General features: G+C 42.4%; 1 protein-coding gene across 1 annotated transcript; it reads right to left on the bottom strand.

Moving 5' to 3' along the window:
* Nucleotides 1–5,976: 5,976 nt before the first annotated feature.
* Nucleotides 5,977–20,134, bottom strand: LOC137485070 (myosin-1B-like). The gene is made up of 38 exons (XM_068209313.1): nt 19,916–20,134; nt 19,683–19,826; nt 19,435–19,591; nt 18,806–18,833; nt 18,593–18,707; nt 18,421–18,513; nt 18,259–18,322; nt 18,076–18,174; nt 17,867–17,970; nt 17,642–17,780; nt 17,173–17,291; nt 16,932–17,081; nt 16,184–16,354; nt 15,635–15,941; nt 15,356–15,438; nt 14,817–14,904; nt 14,606–14,723; nt 13,811–13,934; nt 13,592–13,728; nt 13,233–13,488; nt 12,323–12,565; nt 12,040–12,216; nt 11,809–11,954; nt 11,628–11,718; nt 11,151–11,540; nt 10,909–11,035; nt 10,556–10,674; nt 10,109–10,305; nt 9,586–9,769; nt 9,334–9,499; nt 9,044–9,168; nt 8,586–8,894; nt 8,242–8,445; nt 7,453–7,578; nt 7,188–7,358; nt 6,996–7,100; nt 6,758–6,853; nt 5,977–6,249 (listed from the first exon to the last, which is right to left on the bottom strand). Exons 1-38 carry the CDS (start codon nt 20,117–20,119, stop codon nt 6,097–6,099), a joined length of 5,829 nt encoding a protein of 1,942 aa, XP_068065414.1. The 5' UTR covers nt 20,120–20,134; the 3' UTR covers nt 5,977–6,096.
* Nucleotides 20,135–24,703: the final 4,569 nt, after the last annotated feature.

The following is a 24,703-nucleotide window of genomic DNA, read 5'->3' as shown; positions in this document are numbered from 1 at the left end:
ATCTGTGGATAAAGCATATTTTAAAATAGTGTGTGATGGAACATACACTTCTATAGCACGTTTGATTGCTCTTTTTTAGTTATCAACTAAATTGCCTTTTCTTTTTCTGCTAATTCAGAGTTCTCTTCTGCAATTTTTTTTCTATTATCATTATTTACTGTGGTCAGGTTGTTAGTCATACTGGACAATTGCATTTACAGGAGAATAATTTCTGTGTTTTTGTATTTGGGGTCCCAGCAGAGGAAGCACACGGAGCTGTTGGAGTGAATCCAGAGGTGGCCATGGAGATGCTGCAAGGGATAAAGCCCCTCTGCTCTGGAAATAGGCTGGGAGAGCTGGGGTAGTTCAGTCTTTAGAAGAGAAGACTCCAAGAAGACCTTCCAGCAACCTTTCATTACCTAACCGATTTCCAAGACACTTGAAGGGGAACTTTAGACAAAGGCCTGGAGCAACAGGACAAAGGGAAATGGCTCACAACTGAAATAGGATGAGTTTAGATCAGATATTAGGAAGAATAATCTTTACAACAAAAAAAAAATTGCTTTCTTAGCCAAAGACAAACTTCATGACACAAATTGGTGGTATCAATTCAAGTGAATGGGTGCAATTTCCTGACTGGTTTTGTCTCTAACAACATGTTTTTCCACTTGATTAATATGTTATAACGCAAATGAGTCCATTCCACAAAATAATCACAGAAGGTTGAAAAATTGTGCCAGATTTTCACCAGCAATTTTAACACTGCTTATATTATCTCACATTTTCTTACAAGATTCCTAGCAGGAATAATACTAACTCTTCCTAGGAGGAATAAGGTTGCTATATTCTATATATTATTATATAGTATGTCAGTATTTATATTATGTTATTACATATTACAGTATATTATTTACATTTGTATATTATATCTATATTGTACAATGTGTTATTTTCTAGACACTGGATGCTTTTCTCACAATATATCCTTATGATGATATCAGAAACTATAATATATATTGTAGTTTAGTATACACTAATATATGTATGCAATGTGTCAGTAGACTGACTTTTAAAAGCATTAAACTATTTTCTTTTGATTGTTTTGTTTGACATTTCCTGAAATTAATGCTACGCTAACTCTCCTTCACTGATTCAAAGCATGCTGGTTATATTCCTTGCAGGATTATTTGTTGAAATTTTATAATTTTGAGGGATATATGCTAGTGAGAATATTTGATAAAATTAATATAAATTACTGTAGAAAGTAAACACAAAGAGTTTATTTCCCTCAGTGTAAATATTTAAAACTGAATTTAGATGCAGTTCCATCTCTCTTTTTCCAGTTATCCATGTAGGTATCATTCTTAATTCAGTTCCTTATGATTACAAATATTTGCTTATATAATTTTGTCACAATTAGGCAATACCTTCAGAGGCAGAAACAAGCCTATAAGGAAGCTCAGACTGAAATGCTTGCTTTTAGCACTTTGATGTTTTGATACACAAAATTCTAACTATGTTTCAATGTGAAAAAAGAACATATTACATTATTTAAATATATATTTATTTTCCTGCTGCTTCACAGTCAGTGCCAGTGACCCTTGATATTTAAGATAAATGCAAAACACCCACCCCAAATAATTGAAAATTATTATAATTATAATTGTAATTTTTGATGTTTTTTTTTTTTTGTTTTTTCCCTCGGGACAGTTTCTCAAGGGACTGGTATCTACTAGAGATTCCTGGGGAGAGTGTGGGCAATGCTGCAGTGATCAATACTTTAAAGATCACACTCTTTAAGAATCTTGTGACAAAAATAACGTAAATCCAGCCCAATACTCATACTGCATTTATACAATGGACACAAATATAAAGACTACCAAGATTTCCAGCATACCTGCATAGAAGCCCTGCCTTACAGCAACTCTACCTGCCCCTAAAAAGTGAATAAATCAAGACCTTACCTTTTGTGAGACAAAGGATTGCAGATTGGAAGATGGACAATATTAAGAAAGAGAATTAATAACTTTCTTCTTACTGCTGCACCCCAGGCAACATTAATAGACTGAAAACAAATGGATGGTTGGAAAGCAGATTGAAAATCCCAGCTGACACTGGCAGACCCCCATTGAACGAATGTGAGCATCCGCAGGAATGCACTGGAACTTGTGGAATGCAGAGCCCGTTTCCCTTCATTCCCGACCTCCCTAGTCCCAAGCCCTGAAACTCTTACCTTAGAGATTTCTGAGAAAGGACAAGACACACAGATCTCAGGGTACTTTTATAGGATCTGATCTGCATATGTAGCCACCACCTCCTCTTTCTTAGGTCAAAACATTTCTGGCAATCTTAACTCCTAACAGAATTGCGATTCACATTAGAAGTGAATGGATATAATTAGACATAACAGGTCTGTGAATCAATGTCCTATAAATAATTTGACAAGAAAGCATGAGAAGGGGGGGAAGTGGGAGGGTGTGCTAAAGGAGATGAAAGGGGCTTCATTGGTTCTGTAATCCATCAGATGCTGACTCGCACAGAAAAAGTGAAGAGTAAGAGCCAGTGTATCTCATAGGAAACATGTAGGGATGGAGAGAAGCCACAGGCTCCTGCCTGCTGCAAGCACTCAGAGTCCTCAGTGTGGAAAAGCAGGAGGGGTCCTACTGAGAGGCAGGGATATTGCTAGGGGAAGAAAATCCCAATGCAGGAGGAAGCATCTGAAAAGGAACAGAAGTTGCAGAAGTGAGAATCAGGAGATGATAAGAACGACCAAGGACTAGAATGGAGCAAAGCCAAAGCAAGTGAAGGAGGGAAGAATGAGTCTGAATGTAGTGATAAGGAAGGATATATGAATAAAGAAGAGAAAGTCCCTGGAGGTGTTTAAGAAGAGACTGGATGTGGCACTCAGTGCCACGGTTTACTTGATAAGGTGGTGTTAGGTCAGGTTGGACTCAATGATCTCAAAGGTCTTTTCCAACCTAGTTGATTCTGTGATTCTGTGAAGTAAATAGAGATGTGATTCCAGTGGGCTAACAGCAAGTCAGCATGGACAAAAGAAGCAATAAAAGAGCAGAACAAGTTTAGCCTAAAGATAAAAGCTTCAAAGCCTGAGGTCATAGAGTTAAATCCCAGACAAAAGGCACAGGAATCAAATTCTTGTTTTTGGAGCTGAAGGTTTTCAAAGATCATATGAACAGCACTATGAAAGTGTTGTACTGAACTTAAGACATAGATCCCATTGGAATCAGGAGAGATGACTGCTGTCTCAACATAGGGTAGTCATTCAGCATTACTTTTGCAAAATAAGTGTGCTAGGAAAGAATTTAATAAACTTGCATCCTCTAAACTAGAGTCAGTCATACCCTATGCTGCTCTGGAAGACAGGCAACTATTTTTAGAGAGATCTGAACCTCATGATAGTTTGTGTAAAAGCCAATCTACTGTTCTGATCTCTGGGATATTCCTTACCCAAGTTAAGGAGGGAACATGTTTTATGTTCACAGAGATCAGAGTGGTGAAGAGAACAGTGGAACTATTCACTTTACTGAGAAGCAATTTCCTTCCCATGCAACAGATCTGGATTTGTTTAGGGTTTGGGGGTGTTTGGTTTTGGGTTGTTTTGTTTTTTTTTTTCAGTGTGGTGCTTTTGGCTGCTTGGTTTGCAGGCATTTTTGTTTGTGTTTTGGCGTTGTTTGTTTGTTTGTTTGTTTGTTTCCTTTCATGTATTGGTCTTCACTTTCCAAACTACAGTTCCTGCCACAAAGGAAATCTGAAGTGAGTCACATCTCAGCAGCTTCACCTGCCCCACAGCATATTGCCTCCCCAATTACAGTACCAGTTGTGCTCCTGTCTCTCTTAGCATCTCCTACTCAGAGGTCTGGATAAGAAAGTGAGGTAATTCCTTCCTCCTCTTCTCTCAGCTGTCTGTGTCTCTGTGATGGCACTGTAATCCTGGGTGTGGGAAGGAGATTGACATACATCAGTTTCATGGTTAGAGTAAATTGCTTGAATAGGCCTGGCTTTTGCAATAAACAGATTCCCTTTTGCACCTGCCTGCATATCACTCTGCATAGTTACAGTCCAAGGCTCTGGTGCAGGCTTCCCATCTCTCCTGTTGTGCCCAACCAGTGTCTTGCTCCCACTATTCCCTTCCCTGCCTCCCACAGCTCCCCTCCCACGCCCTGCTTTTGCAGCAGAAGGAGCTGGATGTAGGTGAGCAGCTACATGGGGAAATACAAATGTACTAGCATGAGCAGAACAAGGTTCTCCCTCTTGTGCTTTTTTGGCAGAGGCCCGTTGTGGTTAATGGAGCTCCTGAAGCTGGCTCCAGGAGCATTTCCACCTTATTGTGGCCTTTGTGGTGGGCAGGAGCATTGTGGGGCCCCACCTCCAGCCAGGATCTGTTCACACAAGGGTTCTGGCACAGCAAAAAACCTATGGATGGAGGAGAAATGCAACATGCTGGAAGAGCAGAAAAGAGCTTTTTGCTGCTCAGCTCAAGTGCAGTTCCCTCGTTCGCCCCGCCACCTTTTCTGAAATGCAGCTGGTACAAAAGTCTGTTAGTGGTGGTCTCTGCTGAGCCCTTAGAAGAGCAGGGCATTTAGAAGCACACTGACACATCCTTTGATGGGCCATGCAGCTGGGCTGGGTTTGACATCACCAGAAGCACAAGTCCTGCTCATACAAAGTGTGCAACAAGGGCCCAAAGAGTTCAGGGGAGCACCAAAAATCCCAGAGATGCTCAGCTGTGATGGATCCTAAACAATAATTTCTGCAATGGATGGAGTAGTGTCCCTTCCCAGCTCCAGCTGTCATCAGCTGCTCAAATGTTATTTTCATATTTAATTATGAATGTTTATAATATTAAAGCAGCGGTTTTACTGCACTTGTAGACTGGCTGAAGGATTAGAAAGGCTATCCAAAAGGGACATATGAAGGTCAGCTAGAGACTGACAGTTCTGGTGGGATGCCCAAAGATGTTTAGGACTTGCTTTAAATAAACAACAAGTTTGAAAGAGCTGCTAAAGCTTGATACAAAATACCAACCATGTCAGTATCCCACTCTGTGTCTGGCAAAAACAAGTTTATCAGCAGCAGGCGAACCTATTCAGCTTTGCTTGAATTTACCAGGCCCTTAGACACGTTGAATGTATTCCCAAACCATCTAATTTACTTAGCCAACCGTAAAGTGTGATCCGTATTTAGATACCTTATCCAGCCAATGTTGTACTTTACCTTACATTTCCAATCAACAGATAAATGTTGACTGTTTATCTTAGCTTAATGCAAAATACAATATTATGGGCTAATAATCAGTTCTTAGGAAAATGAACAGGCATAGTATGTTGAGAATGACAATAAACAGAACAGTTAGGTTGTGGACAGAGCAGAAGGGTTGAATCTAGAAAGGCAGTGGAAGGTTTCACTGAAATTTTAAATTGAGTCCTCAGTCTTAGCTATTCATTCTTCACAGTCTTTTAAATATGGATTCTACACATGAATGGATATAATTTTGTGCTATGCATGAAATAGAATTACTTCAGAGAAAAGGAGTGGGGATATCTCTTTGTGCCACTTCCTCACCATGTTGGTTTGACTGCTTGTCACTATTTGGAATGAAATTTGAGTTTCCAATACTTTTAATCTTAACCAAATAACCAATATTTTTCAATTAATAAAAATTATATATATATATCATTATATATATTTATATATGTGTGTGTGTATGCTAAATGCTTCAGGAATCTTTACTCCTATTTTTTTTTTCCTAAGAAGATGAAAATCACTTGAAAAGGTGTAGTCTTAGTCCATCGAAGAAATACATACTTCTCATTGCAAGAGGAATAATAAATCCATATAATTATTACCATTCTTCATGCATTTTAAAAAATGCAAATGTAAAAATGCTTTGCTGTTTGATATACTTTTAAATGTGAACTGTGCACATGTAATTCAAAAGTAATGAATACTAGAATAAATAAAACATCATAGTCACTGTTCATATGCAAGGGTCTCTACAGTCTTTATTACCTAAACATAAATGATAATTACTGAAGAAAGCAACACAGAGGTTTACATTTTATGCATGCCTCAGGTCACTTTTTAGTCTTGGGAACCTTATTCTTCTTCTTCTATCTTCTTGTGAATCTCCCGGCTCTTGGCTCGGAGCTTGTTGACCTGTGACTCTGCAATGTCAGCCCGCTCCTCGGCTTCCTCCAGCTCGTGCTGGATCTTGCGGAACTTGGACAGGTTGACATTGGATAGCTCCTCCTGTGTGGGTAAAGGGAGTTGTGAAAGCAGCAGGCAGCGTGTTGGGCATTTATTACCAGAAAACTGGGTAAACAAAAATTCAAATGCCACAGCTTGGCTAGCAGAGCAGATTCAAAGTGAAATGAGAAACTGCTCAGCGTGCTACGTGTGTCAGAAGATAAAAGAATATTGGAATGCCAAAAAGACATTATACACAGCATGGGCTAGGCAGAGTTCATGTCATAGCCCTGAATATACAGACTGACAGCTGCTTCTGGCATCCAGGTAAAGGTATAAGCAAAGAAATGGAGTGGGAAATGAGGCTTAAAGTAAAAAAAAAAAAATGGGTTGGGGAAGTATATTTCCTCCCAAACTAAGCAAGTCTTATTCTCACATTTCACATTGCATCAAAATATCATAATGTTGCAGCAAAACTGTCAAGGTTTCAAAAAGCTGTACAGTGGAAAATATTAATAGAGAAATCCACCTCCACCAGAAGAAAGTCTGGTTTGGACAAACTGGTACTTACAGCCTCCTCAGCTTGTCTCTTGTAGGATTTCACTTTCATTTGCAGCTTGTCCACCAGATCCTGCAGCCTGAGGACATTCTTCCTGTCTTCCTCAGACTACAGTGTTTGACAAACAGAACAGAGAGTCAATTCTTGGTTCTGCACCACGTGAGGTTAACAATTCCCCTTGGGGATGGTGTGTGCAGAATGTGACTCACAGTGGGAAAGCCCTGTGAGGGCAGGAGGGCTCCTGCCTTACCTGGTAGGTGAGTTCCTTCACCCTCCGCTCGTACTTGCGCACGCCCTTCACGGCTTCAGCACTGCGCTTCTGCTCAGCATCAACCTCCCCTTCCAGCTCCCGCACCTGCAAGGACAAGCCCATCCCTGCAGCTTCCCTGGCAATGTCTCTCCAAGGACACGCTCACTCAGGCCCAGCCCCAGCCCTACACACCCTGGCCTCCAGCTTCTGGATCTGCTTCTTCCCTCCCTTCAGTGCCAGCTGCTCGGCCTCTTCCAGACGGTGCTGCAGGTCCTTCACCGTCTGGTCCAGGTTCTTCTTCATCCTCTCCAGGTGGGCACTGGTGTCCTGCTCCTTCTTCAGCTCTTCTGCCATCATGGCCGCCTGATCAGAGCAAAAGGTCAAAGCCATTTTGGGGCTGGAGATATTTTGAGGAGAGTACATTCATCCTCAGCAATGTCAGGAGCGCCCAACTCACATCGGTGATGGCCTTCTTGGCCTTCTCCTCAGCATTGCGGGCTTCTTGGATGGTATCCTCCATTTCACCCTGGATCTGGGCAATGTCTGTTTCCAGCTTCTTCTTGGTGTTGATCAAGCTGGTGTTCTGTTGAAGAGCATGTATGTGATTTTTTTTTTTTTCTTAGCTTGCAGTATCATATCAAGTACAGCATAAGTCTGTTTTTTTTAATATAGATTGTGCCATCAGGTCACACTGGATTCTAAGAGAACTACTGTTGTAGCTATTAATTTCTCACATATGATGTGCTTTGGTATTTCCTGAGCATCCTCTAAGAAGTTTTTTCTCAGACAACAAAGGAGGAATTTGTACTGAAAAATGAAAAAAATGCTTTACTTACCATTTTCACTCTAGTGACCATAAAATTTGAGGTGGTTCTATAGCATACTTATAAGTGACATTTTTAAATTGCATTAATGAAGGAGTTAGTGAGCTCCTATTTTGTTCATGGTCAGCCTACATTTGCCTTTAAAGTCTCAAATGGAAATGTGAAAGTGTTGTACTCAAGTAAAAGAGTAAGAACCTCACAAACGTCTCTGCATTTATTAAGGTATCTATACTGCAGTCTACTGGAATTCATACCCTATCTACATCTGAAACAAAAGTATTAAAATTATCTATCACCTATTACTTCTTATTTACTGTTAAAGCCCTTGCATTTAACAAAACACTGTTACAGCTCTGCCAGGCTTAAGTTCATTTACACCTATGGATCAATAGTATAAATACTAAATATATTTATAAACTGACCTGGCTATGGAGGAGCTGCACACGCTCACTGGCATCCAGAAGCTCCTGCTCAGCCACTTTCCTCGACCGCTCTGTCTGCTCTAGAGCTGCCCGGAGCTCCTCAACTTCAGCCTGCAGCAGGTTTGCTCTGCGCTCCACCATGGCCACCTGCTCCTTCAGGTCCTCCTGTGCTCTGACAGCATCATCCAAGTGCAGCTGAGTGTCCTGGAATGAGAGATACAACAGATTGGGAGGTGTGTGTTTTCTATTTTTGTATTTCTTATTTTCTTGTCAGCTTAGAACTGAAAGAGTTGTAACAGAGGAAAAAATACAGCTGTGTCAGAATTCAGCACATTATGCCACACCTTGAGCACTGCCTGAGTGTTCCTCAGGTTCTTCTGTGCCTCTGCAGCCTGGCGGTTGGCATGGCTCAGCTGGATCTCCATTTCATTCAGGTCTCCCTCCATCTTCTTCTTCAGCCTCAGGGCTTCATTCCTGCTCCTGATCTCAGCATCCAGGGTGCTCTGCATGGAGTCCACAACTCGGAGGTGGTTCCTCTTCATCTGGTCAATCTCCTCATCTTTCTCTGCTATCTTCCTGTCAATCTCAGACTTCACTTGGTTGAGCTCAAGCTGCAGGCGCAGGATCTTCCCCTCCTCATGTTCCAGGGAGGCCTGGAACAATTCAACACAAAGAGTGTCTTACTTTCCAAGTAATCTTTTCTGCTGGCCCACGTGCAAGGTAGGCTTGCTTTCCTCTTCGCTCTCCAAAGGACTACACCCATACTCTTGGTGGGGACATAATTTATCAGCATTGTCGGTACCTCAGCTTCCTCCAGGGAGGCTTGCAGTTCAGATTTCTCCTGCTCAACCTGCTTCTTGACTTTCTCCAGCTCATGAATGGCCTTTCCTCCCTCCGCAATCTGCTCCGTGAGGTCGGAAATCTCCTCTGTGGGAACAAAGATCAATGGCATGGTCAGGCACCGAGCAGAATGGGAAGGGCCCTGTCCCACCAAGGTGACAGGCATCTCTGCAGACCTGCAGGCACAGACCCATGAACCATGGTGGTGGTGGCTGATAGTGAGAAAGGCCAGTGAGGAGCAGAGGGACTTACGCTGCAAGTTCTTGTTCTCCCGCTTCATTGTTTCCAGGTGGTCCAAGGACTCCTCATAGGCATTCTTCATCTTGAACAGCTCCGTGCTGAGAGAGCGCGACTCCTTCTGCGAGGCCTCCAGCTCAGCCTGTGTCTCCTCATACTTCTGCTTCCATTCTGCCAGGATCTGAAGAGAAACGGGGTGTGAGTAGGGCTGTGGCCACCCCGGGGCCATGCTCTGGCCAGGAGTGCTGGTGCTGGAGGCCAAAAGACCTTGTCAAAGTTCTTCTGCTTCTTATCCAGAGCAGCGCAGGCAGCATTGGATCTCTCCACGTCAATCATCAGGTCCTCCACTTCATTCTGCAGCCTCTGCTTTGTCTTTTCCAGGGAGGCACATTTGGCATTGACAGCCTCAACATGTTCCTCTGCATCCTGCAGGCGCTGGGCCAGCTTCTTCCTGGAAAGTGGTAAGCATATGTAAGACTGTGGCATGAAGCAGCCTCTTTTTCATAAGAGTAAACTTAGCCTCTTGGTACTCTGTGACACATTCACAGAGAGGTGTAAGCCACTCTATTTGCATTTCTGAATTCTGGAGCAATCCTGCAGCAGTTCTGGCCTCTCTCTGCTATTCTGGACCTTTCTGCTTTTCCCCAAAGCCTACTTGCTTTCTGTCATATTTTGTCTCTTTGTGACTCCACCCAAAGGAGAATGCTGATTTCTTCCTCACAGTGTCACTGTGGGCCCCTCAAATTTCCATTCTTAGTTTCTGACAGTGTTCTCCACATTCCCCACGTACTTGGCCTCCTCGAGCTCCTCCGTGCGCTGAATCGCGTCTGTCTCGTATTTGGTTCTCCACTGGGCCACTTCACCATTGGCCTTGGACAGGGCTCGCTGCAGCTCCCCCTTGGCCTCCTGCTCCTCCTCATATTGTTCCCGGAGCAAGTCACAGTCGTGGCGAGCAGACTGCAGGGCATGGGCCAGGGCGTTCTTGGCCTTGGTAAAAAAAAAAAAAAACAGTGGGAAAATGAACAGAAATGCCCTGGGAAATCTCAATGAGAAGATCTTAGAAAGACCTGTGATGGGAAAGATCTGTGAATTTGCAAAACGTTAATGGGTAGACTTCTGGGAAAGAGAAGCAATATTATTATGGGAAAACATGCACTCCATTATCAAAGTAGCTATTTTTGTCCCTTTCATCTTGTTGGTTAGATGATTTCATATATTAAGGAAAACACCTTCTCACCTTTATCTCTTCCTCCAGATGCCTCTTGAGTTCCTCAATCTGTTGGGTGAAAGCTTGTTTGCCTCTTGACAGCTGAGAAACCAAAGCATCCTTCTCTTCCACCTGACGTGAATATTCACCTGAGAAAATTTGCAGATATACAACAGTTTTAATGCCATTGATGGAAACACTGCAAACATTTGAAGATGTAAAACCAGATGGCTCACAGTCCATGCTGAAATTTATGATCCCATTTGAAGTATTTTTCAGTAGACGTGAAACAAAGTGTTGAAAAGACCGCGTGCACAGAAGAGTAATTTTTGCAATAACGCTGAGATGTTATTGATCTGCTCATGTAGATGTGGGGGTCTCACCTGACTCTGTCTGCAGACGAGCTCTTTGAGCATTGAGGTCATTTATCATGCGCTGATGCTCTTCTTCCTTGCTCTTAATCTCACTCAGCTGATCTTCCAGTGTACGGCACATCTTCTCCAGATTGGCCTGTGTTTCAGCATATGGGAAGTGATGAGTTAAGCATCCACACTCTAAAGAAGGCCAGGTGCAAGAATTGTCTTGTATTCCACTGGGTCAATGATCCTATAAAATAATTGCGTACCTTGGCTTTGGAGACAGACTCCATGTTGCTGGCCAAGTCATCAATCTCCATCTTCAGCTCACTCTTCTCCTTCTCCAGCTTCTGCTTCACACGTTGCAGGTTGTCGATCTGCTCGCCCAGCTCAGCTGTGCTGTCCGCGTGCTTCTTGCGCAGGGCGGCAGCCGTGGCTTCGTGCTGCAGCGTGGCCTCTTCCAGGTCACGGCGCATCTTCTGGAATTCTGCCTCACGCTTCTTGTTCATCTCCACCTGAGCTGCTGTGGCCCCTCCTGCTTCTTCCAGGCGCTCGCTGATCTCCTCCAGCTCCCTCGACAGGTCAGCACGATGCTTCTCTGCTTTAGCGCGAGAGGTTCGCTCTGCCTCAATTTCCTCCTCCAGCTCCTCAATACGGGCCTGCAGAACACCGGGCACCCTTCACACCTGTGCCTCCTCCTGCCTGAGCTGAGCCTGAGCAAGGCAGGAGAAGGAACAGGGACTTGCCTGCAGCTCCTTGATCTTCTTCTGAAGTTGCATGCCCAGGGCTTGTTCATCCTCAGTTTTACTTTGGATCTGGCTGATTTCAAAGTCTTTCCTTTGGGCCAAGTGAACCATGTTAGAGCATGCGAAAGAAAAAAGACAAGAGCTGCAGCCCAGCACTCAGGAGTCCCAGAGCCACACTTACTTCTTCAGTTTCTCATCCAGCTGCTGCTTATCATTCTCCAAATCCATGATGCTGTCCTGGGCCAGCTTCAGGTCTCCTTCCAGTTTCCTCTTAGCTCTCTCCAGGTCCATGCGCAGTTTCTTCTCTTGCTCCAGGGACCCTTCCAGCTAAACACACCAAGACCATCAAGGCCCTGCCAGCCAGGCTGGACTCCATACCTGTCCTGTTCCTGCTCTTTGTCTGTGTGCTTACATCATCCACTTGCTGTTCCAGCTTGGTCTTGGCTTTGGTCAGAGTATTGACTTTGTCCTCCTCTGCCTGCAGGTCATCCAGGGTCTGCTGATGGGCCTCTTGGAGGGCTTTCTTCTCTTTTGTCAGCTTGGCAATGGTCTCATCCAGGGCTGCCATCTCCTCAGTCAGGTTTTTCACCTTTAGGAAAAAGGGAGCAAATGTAAATAAAGGAAGTAGCGACAGAAGTCCTGTAATAGCTCACAGCCCATTTTCTGGAGTGCGAGTGACAGGTTCTACCTCATACCTTGTTTTCGGTGGCGTGTTTTTCCTTCTCCACCTTGGCCAGTGTTAGCTCAAGGTCATCAATATCTTTCTTCAGCTCTGAACATTCATCCTCCAGCTTCCTCTTCTTGGCTGTCAGTTCAGCATTAATTTCCTCTTCATCCTCTGCCCTTTCAGTCACCTCCTTAATTTTGGCTTCCAGCTGGATTTTGGTTTTGATGAGCTGGTCACACCTTTCCTCAGCATCGGCCAAAGCATCAGCTTCCTATTAGAGAAACATGGTTTGGTTTGCTAAACACAACTGTTTTTAAAAGCTGAATAGAAAAATCTTTTCTCGGCAAGACTGTCCTTGAATTAATTTTCTTTGAGTGAGATAAATTGATATATAGTCTAGGTGCAATCAGAGGTTTCAATTTGAACCTGAGTTTATTCTGAATCTGTGTAGCGAACATGTCAAGACACAAGGTAATGCTTAAATATTGACCAATCCCTTGATCTCCCAAGGGACTTAGAAGGTACATATAGGATTGTGACAGAGTGCAGAGGGTTTTTCTGTCTTCCTGGAAAAGTGGTTGCAGAAAGACAGGTGTCTTAACATGTATCATATAAAATGGCATGAACGCCTTTTATTTGGGCAACTGACTGAAACCGGAGAAAACTGTCAAATGAATTGATCCACAATGAACTGTAAATTCTGAATCTCCAGTTACTACATTGGATGTTATATTGTGAGCCTGGAGAAACAGACCTATGTGCATACATGCTTCAAAATCATTCCCAAGTTAGAACCTCATATTATAATGGTGACACTGAGTGGTCTGAATTCTACCTTCCATTATTCATATTAAAATATTTTCTCAGAAAATTTAATGTGTAGTATGAGAGTTATGTGCTGTGAGGGTACCTGGAAGAAATACACTAACAATACTTACAGATTGCACTTGGAGCTGCAGGTCATTTTTTTCCTGCATTAGAGATGCCATTTTCTCCTCCAGCTCCTTCCGCTTTGCTTCAGACTTTGCAAGCTCTTCCTTGGTTTTCTCAAACTCTCCCTTCATGTTGGCCATCTCCTTCTCAGACTCTGCACTCTTCAGCAAGGGCTTGATCTTGAAGAACAGCTTCATCCATGGCCAGTGTTTGACATTCATGAATGAACGAACATTGTACTGGATGCAGAAGATGGACTCCCTGCGGCATAATTAAAACGTACAATGAATATTCTCAGTCTGACGAGTGTCGACACTTTCCCATGAGCAACATGACTCTGTAACTGAAGAAGAGGAAGGTGTACCTCCGCTCCACCATTCTCTGGTACTCCACCCTCATCAGGAAGCCCCTGCACCTGGCCTGGGTGCGGGTGATGAGCTGTGCCAGCTTTTCATCCCTCATCTCCTCCAGGAGTCCCAGCAGCCCAGCTTTGAAGAACACCTTGAGAGAGGCAATGTTGCAGCACATCACTGTCAGGTAGAGGGAGCAAAGCCCAGGCAGGCAGTGAATGGGGGGTTTGTACCTTGGTGTGTCCAAATTTGTACTGCGTGTGGTCCACATCGATTGACCCAAGGAGCTTCTCAGAAGCCTTCTTGCTATCGATGAACTGTCCCTCAGGGATGGCACTGGCATTAAGCACCTTGTATCTGTGGAATTGGGGGAAATAGAAATGAAGACAGTGTCCAGTCATAAGAATGTTCTGTTTACTGAAACCAAGAGCAGTGTTTGCAGCAGAATTGGGCTGAGGAAGTTGGAATTTCATCCCTTGATTAGAGATATCCTTCTGATGAGGTCTTAACCTGGTAACAAATTTAACAAAACTATTCCAGTCTTTAGGGGACCAGCCACGATGAAGAAGACATTGATTTCCAGTGAGTTCAATCCATATCCTTTTACTGAAAATATGCTAAAGAAAATTACTTGAGAGGAACATTGCCACTTTCCTACACCCTCTGTATTGGAGAAAAGCTCTTCCCCTGAAACTTGCAGCTGGCCAAGGAACTCATAGTTTGTAATTTTTACCTGAGAACCTGCTGCCACCAATCCCAATCTTGTAATCACTGGTTTCTGCAGTTCTACTGTGCTTTCACACTCAGATTCCCCAGCAGTCAGTGAGGACACCTGACACCCTTCATTTCTCAACAATTTTTCTTCTGCTAGCCATATATGTTGCTTTTTGTTATGCACCTCAACATTCCCTTTTCTTCTAGTTATAGCCAGAAAGAGCTAGTGTTAAAAAATATTCCCAAGTGATAAAATAGTTAAGACATAAAACCTTGGCAGGAAAGACAGAATGGAAATCAGAAGGGAAACTGACCTCTGTTTGAAGTCAGCATAGAGGATTCTGCTGGGGAACCCTTTCCTGCAAATCCTGATCCCTTCCAGCACGCCGTTACAGCGCAGCTGGTGCAGCACCAGCTCGTGCTCCATGGCACCTAAGCAATAAGAAAATTATTTGATAATTCATAATAAAACATAGAGAATAATGGCTGCATCACACTGTTTTTTATTTTTCTTGGGGATCTTACCAGGTGTTTTAGACTCGTTGGGGATGATACACCGCACAAAATGTGGGTGAGTGCTCCGCAGATTGGTCATCAGCTTGTTGAGATTCTCCTGTGGGTTCATGAAAAAAGGTTTTTAATTAACAAATAGTACCTCCTCAGTTGCACTTTCAGATGTAAGAAAAGTCCTGTAAAACATTAGCAGGTTTGTAATTCCCAACTATGGCCATTCTTATTGTGAGTTTTCTTCTTTCACTCTTGAGCAGGAGAGAAAGTCATAAAATTCTGCAATGTGTTTTAATGAGACTGAGGGATATATCTATATCTTCCTCAGCTGGCCTCAGCTGTGTTGCTGTCAGCTCGTTTATGCATAACCAAAGAATTGTTCTTGATACATAAAAACATTAATAGCTGCAGTTAAATGTCCTTATTGCAGCTAGAGTGAGGATTTACAATCTTCAACTAAAACAAAAAAAATACAAACAAAAAACCAACCAAACAAACAAACAAACAGACAAAAAACATAACAGGAATGAAGTAGAGAGTATGACTTCTGTACTCACCCTGAAAAGAGCTGAGACAGTCTGGAAAGAAGAACCCTTCTTCTTGCCTCCCTTCTTGCCGCCACCACCACCACCGCTAGCCTCTGAAGAACACCAAAAAAAAAAAAAAAAGGGAAAAAAAGTTGGTTTTACAACTAGTAAAGATCAAGTTTTTTTAATATATAGCAGTCATGTTAAGAATGGAACATGGAAAAGAACAATAGCCGATATTCATGGCTGTGGTAGAGTCAGAATAAACATGTTAAATAAACATGGAAATTTGAATTTCAGAGAACTGACCTGCCTCTCCTCCAGCAGAGGCAAAGAGTAAAGCCAGTGTCTTCAGGGATGATTTCTGATATAGCCCCACAACAGTTTCATTCAGAGGGTCCTTGTTCTTGTCCAGCCAGCCAGAGATGTTGTAGTCCACTGTGCCAGCATAGTGCACCAGGGAGAAGTGGGCCTCAGCCTTGCCTTTGCCAGGCTTGGGCTTCTGGAAGTTGTTGGACTTGCCCAGGTGCTGGTCATAGAGCTTGTTCTTGAAAGAGGTGTCAGTTGCCTTGGGGAACATGCACTCCTCTTCCAGGATGGAGAAGATGCCCATGGGCTGGGAGAAATCACAAGGAAGGAGGGAGGACAAGGTGAAAGGGCAGAAAGACTCAGAGATTAAATAACTTCCTGAGAGGGACAATATTACTGCTCTCAGGGATTGTTCTGCTCAGCAAATTATATAATAATACAAAGTGCTGTAACTGCAGTATCATATTTACCATTTCAAGCTGCATTTAGAAATATATATAAAATGAATGAATTTCTGAAAATACCTGACACTGTGAATTACAGAAATACCTTCTCAATGAGCTCAATGCAGGCAGCCAGGTCCATGCCAAAGTCAATGAACTCCCATTCAATCCCCTCCTTCTTGTACTCCTCCTGCTCCAGCACGAACATGTGGTGGTTGAAGAACTGTTGCAGTTTCTCATTGGTGAAGTTGATGCACAGCTGCTCCAGGCTGTTGAACTGCACAATTACAAACCAAGATTATTATGAATGTAAATTAAGTTAGGGATAAAGAACAGTGCTGCCTATTTGTACAAAACACCGGAGGATCTGTAAGTGCTCCATCTTAAGTGATCCCGAAGTTTGGAATTTCTGTCAGGATTTGTCAATCTGAACTTTATCCATGTATTTATTACTCTAGAAGCTTAGATAATTTTAATAACTCAGACTTTATCAGCTTTGATATCTACTAGCCTGCGTTTAATCATTTCCAGGAGAAGAGTCCACAGCACAACATGATTTCCAACATTCACAAATGTTGACTTCAAATCATGTGCCAAGCCTTCAGCAAAAAATATGCATTTAGGGATTTCATTGGCATATGTGCAAAAAAAAACCTATTTCCAATTAAAGCCCTTTGGGAATCAGAAAGCTCTAGAAACACTATAAAAGATCAAACCATTTATTAAAAAAAAAAAAACAAAAAAAAAACCAGAAAACAAAAAACCATCAACAAACCAGTAGCATTCCTCCTGAAATATTTTGTCACATAGTAATGTAATTTTAAAAAGCATGCTAATAAACCCCTGTTCCTTACATCAAAGATCTCAAAGCCAGCAATGTCCAGGACACCAATGAAGTACTGCCTGGGCTGCTTCGTGTCCAGCTGCTGGTTGATGCGAACAACCATCCACAGGAACATCTTCTCAAACACTGCCTTTGCCAGGGCACCCACTGAATTGTATACCTGAAATGTAAAACAGAAAGTGTGTAGATATCATGCAGGACAAAAGAGAAAGTCCAGAGAACCTATCCTCAAAAGAAGTGGTTGTTGTTACCTGCTGCACAGTTTGGCCTTTGGTCACGTATTCATTCCCCACCTTGACTCGGGGGTAGCAGAGGGCCTTGAGCAGGTCTGCTGAGTTCAGACCCATCAGGTAGGCAGCCTTGTCAGCAACTAAACATCAAAACAATCAGTTGTTAAGGTACCAGTAGACATCACTGTTCCTTTAAAAAATATATTAAAGGGCAATTCCAGTAAAAATCAAAATATTCGTAAAGATAAAAAAAGTGATTAGTGTTAATGGCAGCACTCTTTGGGAGACACTAGAGCCTACAATTTGCATTATACAAAATAATCTGATTTTGTTCCTCCAGAGCAGTCCTCTGGCTAGGACCCACTGCTATTCTACAGTGTTGGCACAGGGGAAGTGCACAGGCTGAGTCATCATCCTGATCCTCACATGCTGCCTTCAACTCAGTGAGTGTTTATTTTCTTCCAGGCTCTGGGATGGGTTCTGCTGGTACCTTCGGTGCCGTCAGGCTCTGCCTGCTCCTCTCGTTGTTTCTGCTTGAACTTCAGGTTCCCGTAGTGCATGACAGCCCCTGTCAGCTTGTAGATGGCTGTTTTCTCGTCTGCAGTGAAGCCCAGGATGTCAATGGCACTCTGACAAAAGAGTTGTTAAGGTGAGTACCCCAGCTGTTAAAGGTCAGAGAAATGAAACTTCACGCGAGAGAACTTCTGCTACGTACGTCAGTGGCCATCAGCTCTTCCTGGTCATTAATGCTGGGAACTGTGATCTCACCCTGACTCACGTACAGATAGTCATAGGGGTTGGTGGTGATCAGTAACATCTCTGAAAAGAAGAACAAAACCCAGCCAGGTCAAATGCAATCGGCACAGAAAGGAATTCAAAGTTGTTCCATGACCTTTGCATGGAGGAGTTGGTGATCTTTCCTACCAATTAGCTCTGGTTTCTTGTTGGACATGATCTGATAAAAGATGTGGTAGCTCCTTTCCGCCTTCAGCTGGAAAGTGACTCTGGACTTCTCCAGCAGATCTGGCAAGGAAGGTGGGACACAGTCAAGCACAAGAAGTGGGGAAGGCTGGAGGGAAGGGGGATCAGGCCAGAAGGGTGTCTTACAAGTTTCAATGTCAGCAGAAGCCAGTTTGCCTGTGGCTCCAAAATGGATTCTGATGAATTTACCCTGAAAGCAGCAGGAAAGTCAGTTGAGATTTATTTTACCAATCTGGACAGCAAGAATATTCAAATTGGTGTTGACAGTTGACCCAAGTAACAACTCACAAAGCGTGAGGAGTTGTCGTTCCTCACGGTCTTGGCATTTCCAAAGGCCTCCAGCAGTGGGTTGGCACTGATGATTTGATCCTCAAGTGTCCCCTGAAACAGATGTCTTCTTGTCATGATCTAGCTCATGAAGAAATTGGATAGCTGCAGGTTTCTAGCCCTGGGAGCTCACCTGCATTTTGCCGGAGGTCTGCTCCTCCTTCTTCTTGTCCCCACTGGCTGCAATTGTTGCAAAGTACTGGATGACACGCTTTGTGTTCACAGTCTTCCCGGCCCCGGATTCTCCGCTGCCAAAGGCAAGAGAGAAGCAGAGGGTGCCTGGTCAGGCAGGAGGTGCCCTGGCACGGGGCAGCCCCGCAGGGACCCGCGCAGGGGGTGTACGTACGTGATCAGGATGGACTGGTTCTCCCGATCTGTGAACAAGGCAGAAACACATAGATTTGGTAAATGAAGAACACAAAAATACTGAAAATTAACGTAACTTCAGACAAGAAAAAGACCTGCATTTTCATCTTTTCTTCATAAGTCTTTTTTTTCCTTTTAAATTACTTGCAAATCAATTTGCACTTGCATTCTTTACTTGAAACTTATTTACCCATGTCCCTCCAAATATCATGGGGAAGGCCCAGGACATTTTTAAAGATCCCTTCCAGCACAAAACATTCTGTTATTCTGTAATGCTTTGACATGGACATTGAAAATTCTTGAAGAGTCATATGCTGCTTCACTGTTCCACCCTATGAACTTTTCCTTATCCTGCATATAGTAAATTGTTTCAATTTTCTTCTGCACAGAGTGCTTTTAGAGCAGCAGAGAAAGGCAGAGTAAAGACCCATGACAAAGTAATCCTTATCATGGGTAGCACTTTGGAACTCCATAGCACAGAGTAATAAAAGAATGAAAAATGCAGAAGCAAAACTACCCACACTACATAATACTATTTCATTTTTCATTACAGGTTTTATCAAGACAAAGCAGAACAGTTGTGCTGTGATGCTTATGAGAGCCACTCACCAGTCAGCATGAACTGATAGGCATTGTCAGAAATGGAGAAGATGTGTGGAGGGGCCTCCTGGCGCTTCTTGCCTCGGTAGGCCAACACCACCTCGGGGTTGTACACCGGCAGCCACTTGTAGGGGTTGACAGTGACGCAGAAGAGACCCGAGTAGGTCTGCAAGGAAGGGACACAGCACGTTGGCTTCCCCTGAGCCTGGCCCAGCAGCTCCTGAGGCTGCCCAGAGGAAGCTGCTGCTGCCACTTACGTAGATCATCCAGGCTGCGTAACGCTCTTTGAGGTTGTACAGCACGGCGGGTTCGTGGAGGTGGGTCATCATGGCCATGTCCTCGATTTTGTCATACTTGGGAGGGTTCATGGAGAAGATTTGGTCATCCTTCACGGTCAGGGTCTGCCAAGAAAGCAGAAAGATCCACATGTGTCTCCTAAAAGCTCAAAATGGGTTTCAAATGTTGTTCTTGAGCCTTGTTTTTGACTCACCTCTCCCCCTTCAGTCTTGACAGTGACTTTGCCCGATTCCCTGCTCTGGATTGTGCTCTTCACATAGGACTCCTTTGCATGTACCACGAAGACAGATGTCTTGGCATCAAAAGGTTTGTTCTGGGCCTCAATTCTCTCCTTCTCTGACTTTCGGAGGTAAGGGGCCGCCTCTCCAAAGATGGCCATCTCAGCGTCCGAAGACATGGCTGTAGTTTACTGCGTGCAGCAAGGCACGGCACTGAAATGGAAAGGCAGTTCTGAGTGAAGGTTGAAATATCATTTTAACATTGACCTTAGGCTGTGTAGTGTTCTGCTCTGCCTATTATTACAGTCTTCCTTTCTGCTTTACCTGCTTTTTGCTCTAGATGTCGTTTAATTTAAAGAAGATAGGTGTCTTTGATTGAGGTCAAGGTTTTTTCCTTTTTTCCAGTTTACACTTTCAGTTCATTAGATCTCACCGTGTTTTAGCACGTTATGCTGAAAATTAGATTGATTGGTTGATTCAGTGGTAATCAAAGATGCAGCAGAAATACCAAGCAGAAGCAGAAGCAGAAGCAGAAGAGATATCAAGAGAAGTCATCTTATCAAAATTATGAAAGCCCACTTATATTCTTTCTCTCTCTCTCCCATTTCAGCCCATGTAATTTGTGCCAACTATAGAGATGGAGTATCATCAGGGAACAGATGTGGAGTAAGCAGAGGTCTGATTTGTCCATGCAAACCTTTTTCTTCTTCAGAGTTTTGTCTTCTCCAATTGTTTTGCCTTTTCCTGCTCAAGCTCACCCTTTAATATTAACTTGTATAGAAAAGCGAAAACTTCTCAATAAAAAACATTTGGAGGGATTTGACAAAATCTTAAGTACACATGTGCTCTTCATTCACCTTCTCTTTCCTGGATTTCTGTTTACAGTTAATCTCCTTTTAAGAGTTCTGTGTGTAAGAGGTCAATTATTTCCCAGAAAATACCTAACAAATGCATCCAACATAGTTATGAAAGGATATTTGCTCTTTTAGACAGCACAGAATTGCACTGGTTTAGTGTGCACAGATGTAAAGGGGTATGGGAAGTGGCCTTAGAAATGCATAAAAAAGCAAACATGGAGTCTGTTCCTATGGAGTAAGTAAATCAGTCTTACCTCTTGTGTCACCAGTTGACTCTAAGCCTGGAAGCTGGTCAATACTGAAAAAGAAAAGTGACAACTTCTTTCTTATCTTTACACAGACTCCCAAGAATAAGTCACAGGGCAAAAACGTGCTAGTGACTTCAACAGAGAGGGAACGTGTCTATTGAGACAGACAGTTCTTTGAGGAAAGCAGTTCCACAGGCATCAGGAATGCTGTGGGGTTCTGCCAGCACCCAGCTGTCCCTATTCTTACCTTTAATCCTTCCACAGAGGCAGAACAGTCTTTTCCTACCAGCGCTTTTATAGGTTCTGGTTTGCGCATTCAATTCCCTCCTCCTCTTTCTTAGGTCAAAAAATTTTTGGCAAAGCATTGTTTGGCAAACTTGACTGAGTGCATGATTCCTATTCGTGCTTGTGGATATATTTAGACATATTTGAGGTCTTCCTAGCTATGTGAATAAATCTCCTATAAATATGATGACTAGGAATCTAGGAAGGAGGAAGTGCAGTCCAGCAAATAGAGCACGACACTGGATCTTGGAATTGTTGGCTTCTCTTCTCCCGTTAATTGCTGTTTGACATGTAAGATTTGTGTGTCTCAGGACTCAGCAGTAGTTAGGAGGTTTAATATTACAAGAGCTTTGGAGCAAACCTATTCTGAAATATTCTGGAAAAAGAATAGAAATAATCTAGTATAGTCTAATTCCAAGACTGGATGACCATATCATGCTTGTGTTGCTGCACCTGTTTGTAACTCCTTAGCTTTTTGGTGAGTACTTCCAAAAGATCAGATGAGACAGATTATTTCCCTTGATTCATATATTTAATTACATCTTTTACCTTCTTCTGAAGTATTACTGAGTGGCTGTGATTTGAAATTCAATTTTAAAGGTTTTATTTTGCCATTCTCCATATCTGGCTGTGCTGGTTTGCTCTGACGTATGTCCAGCAGAAATTGCAGTCAGGTCACAGCAGCAATTCCTAAGGAAGCGTTATGCATCTTTCATCTTTTTGGTTTATTGGCAGTTTTAGCTCACCAACCTCCTGCTGTTTTAGAAACCTTGGACAGTGGCTGTGGTTTCCAAATGCAAGAATGGGATTTAGATCCCAAGCTGTCCTCCTCCAGCCTTCCCAAGCACAAACAGAAATGACACTGAAATATAGAGAATTCCTGGGAGGCTTTGACTTTCCTTTACAAAGAATTAGGAAGGATCTGCTGTTCAAAGTTCTTCCATGGAGCTGGGATGTGATGTGTGTCTCTATCATATTCTGAAGACTCTCATTTTCTCTCAAATATCAGGAAGGTGAAGCAATGTAAGAAGGATGACCAGTCTTCTCAACTCACTTCTTTAAAGAACATTTGTGTGCTTATAACACTGCATGTATGACTGAAACATCTGTGATCATGTATTCTTTTAAGAGATTGCCAACGTCTTTCTGTAAAACATATGTGGAGATAATATCTGTTTGAAAAATAATATTGTGTGTTTGTAGAATTGAAGAAAACATCATCCTCTAGCATACAAAAGAGAGTAAAGGGAGAGAAAAAAGGAGAGATTTTCCCTCTCTTCTTCTAATGCATTACATAATACCTTAACAAAGAATAGACTTGACTGTTCTTTATCTGTCACATGAAATTAATTCCAAGATGAATTTGCAGGTTTTTGATAAACTTGTCTCTTATTGCTGACTCCTGAGTTGTGTGGGAACTTAAAGCTTTGCAGCTGAGAGCCATATATCCATAAGAAAGCTCCCATCCAGTATCTCCTTTTACAGTTATTACTATGTTTAGGTGTCTAGTTGCAGCTGCAAAATGATTCCTCATAATTCAATTTCCCTCCTGGGTTCTCTGCACATGTCAGTTAAAGAAGATGACATGGATTCCAGTGCACTGGTTCAAAGATCACACTTGTAGTATATCATCCTCTCTGTCAGTTTGATATCTTGCATTTTGTTTCACCTCCTAGAGTAACATGAATCATCTGGGAAGGCAACAGATTCAAGAAGAAATGACAGATCACTTGTTTTTCTGTTTCTTCCTAACCTGACAATAAAGAACCACTTCCTACAGTCTGATTTTCATCTGCCTTGTTCAGGAAATAGTACTTCATCTATATTTTTCCTGCAGTGAGTACAACATCAGGCCCAAAAGCCATTCTAGGGCTCTGAGTTCTCGTAGATTGCCTTGCCTCTTCAAGTTCTGTGAATTTTCTGAATATTTTTCCATCTTTGTGACATCTCATGAGCCCATTATATTTCAGACTTTTCACAGAATTTTTTTTTACTAGGATTAAATAATGTCAACTTGTGCTTAAGCTATTTTCTGCTGTTTTCAAATGTTGGAAAGGATTGCATAAAGGCTTTTCACTTGTGGATGGAAAAAAATATTCATGAATACAGAGAAGTGAGGGTTCTACTTCTCCTGTGTTTGTAGAGATGGACTTCATGCTACTGGAAAAGTTATTGACCTCAGTCTTCAACTCAGCTTTCCTTTGACAGATTCTGCTTGATGCTTTGCAGGTTTTTAGTCACCAAATTCATGTGTCTACAGTAGAAAAAGAACAGTAACTTCATAAGACCATAGAATGGTTGGTGATATGGGATTGTTATGGGTCCCTAGTCATGTTTTCAAATAATGAAATCATTTCACATCCCTCAAATATTTGTTGCCATGGTACACTCTCCACTTACAGAAAAACAATTTGAAGCTTGAAGCTTGAAGCTTCCAAGCTGCTCCTTGTGCTTTATTAGGTAATACTACCAAGAGTTTGTCTTCCTCACTTTCTTGATGGTCTGTCAAGAAGTTAGAGGCTGTAGCCACTCCCAAAACTCTTTGCCACTCTAAAATCCTTACAGGCCATGTGTGCTGACCAATTTGGTAGCCTACCACTGCACTCTCAAGTTTCCACACATCATTCTTGAATAAAGGGAAAATAGTAATTTCCTTCAATCTACTGGTGACACTCTTCCTCATGTAGAGGAATATATTCTTTGTTTCCTTCATGATTTGACTGCACTGCTGGTCTGTGTTCACTTTTGTGTTTTTGGCTTAACAAGAAGACACTCATTGAATCAAGGGATCATCATTGTCCAAGGTGCTGATGAAAATGTTTGAACAATGTGGGCAGGGTGTTGAACTGCTGCTCTTGGTAGTGACAGCTAACTGAACACCAAGAAGTTTATCAGCATCCCTTGATGGCAGTCTTTAACAAACCTAATAGTCCATCTATCCAAAAAATTCTCCTGAAAAAGATTTCTGGAGGATACAACATCAAAATCCTTACTGAGCTTCACTCCTTTTTTCCCCTCATCTCCTTATCTATTTAATCATAGAGGCAATCTCTTCCAGCACAAATTTTTCTTCACTTCACTAGGTGTTCTGTAACTTCTGAGTGTTTCTTAATTTTTTTTAAAAAGGTACAAAAAGAAGAAAAAAATTAATTAAAAAATAAAAAACTTGCTCCTCCAACTTTTCTCCTTATGTCACAATAATTAGAGAAAATAACCCCAGGAGGTAGAGGAGAAAATAAAACAACAATTGAAAATTCATTCCATTTCAAAGTGAAAAGAATTTATATTATAATAAACTCCTTTAATCTAGTCAGCACTTTGCATTGTTTCTAATGTTGTTCATAGTCCTCAGTTACAATTAATTTTCAGTGAA

This window comes from Anomalospiza imberbis, chromosome 19, assembly GCF_031753505.1.
Source record: "Anomalospiza imberbis isolate Cuckoo-Finch-1a 21T00152 chromosome 19, ASM3175350v1, whole genome shotgun sequence".
Classification (NCBI taxonomy): Eukaryota; Metazoa; Chordata; class Aves; order Passeriformes; family Viduidae; genus Anomalospiza; species Anomalospiza imberbis.
This window is presented reverse-complemented; position numbering and strand designations above follow the sequence as displayed.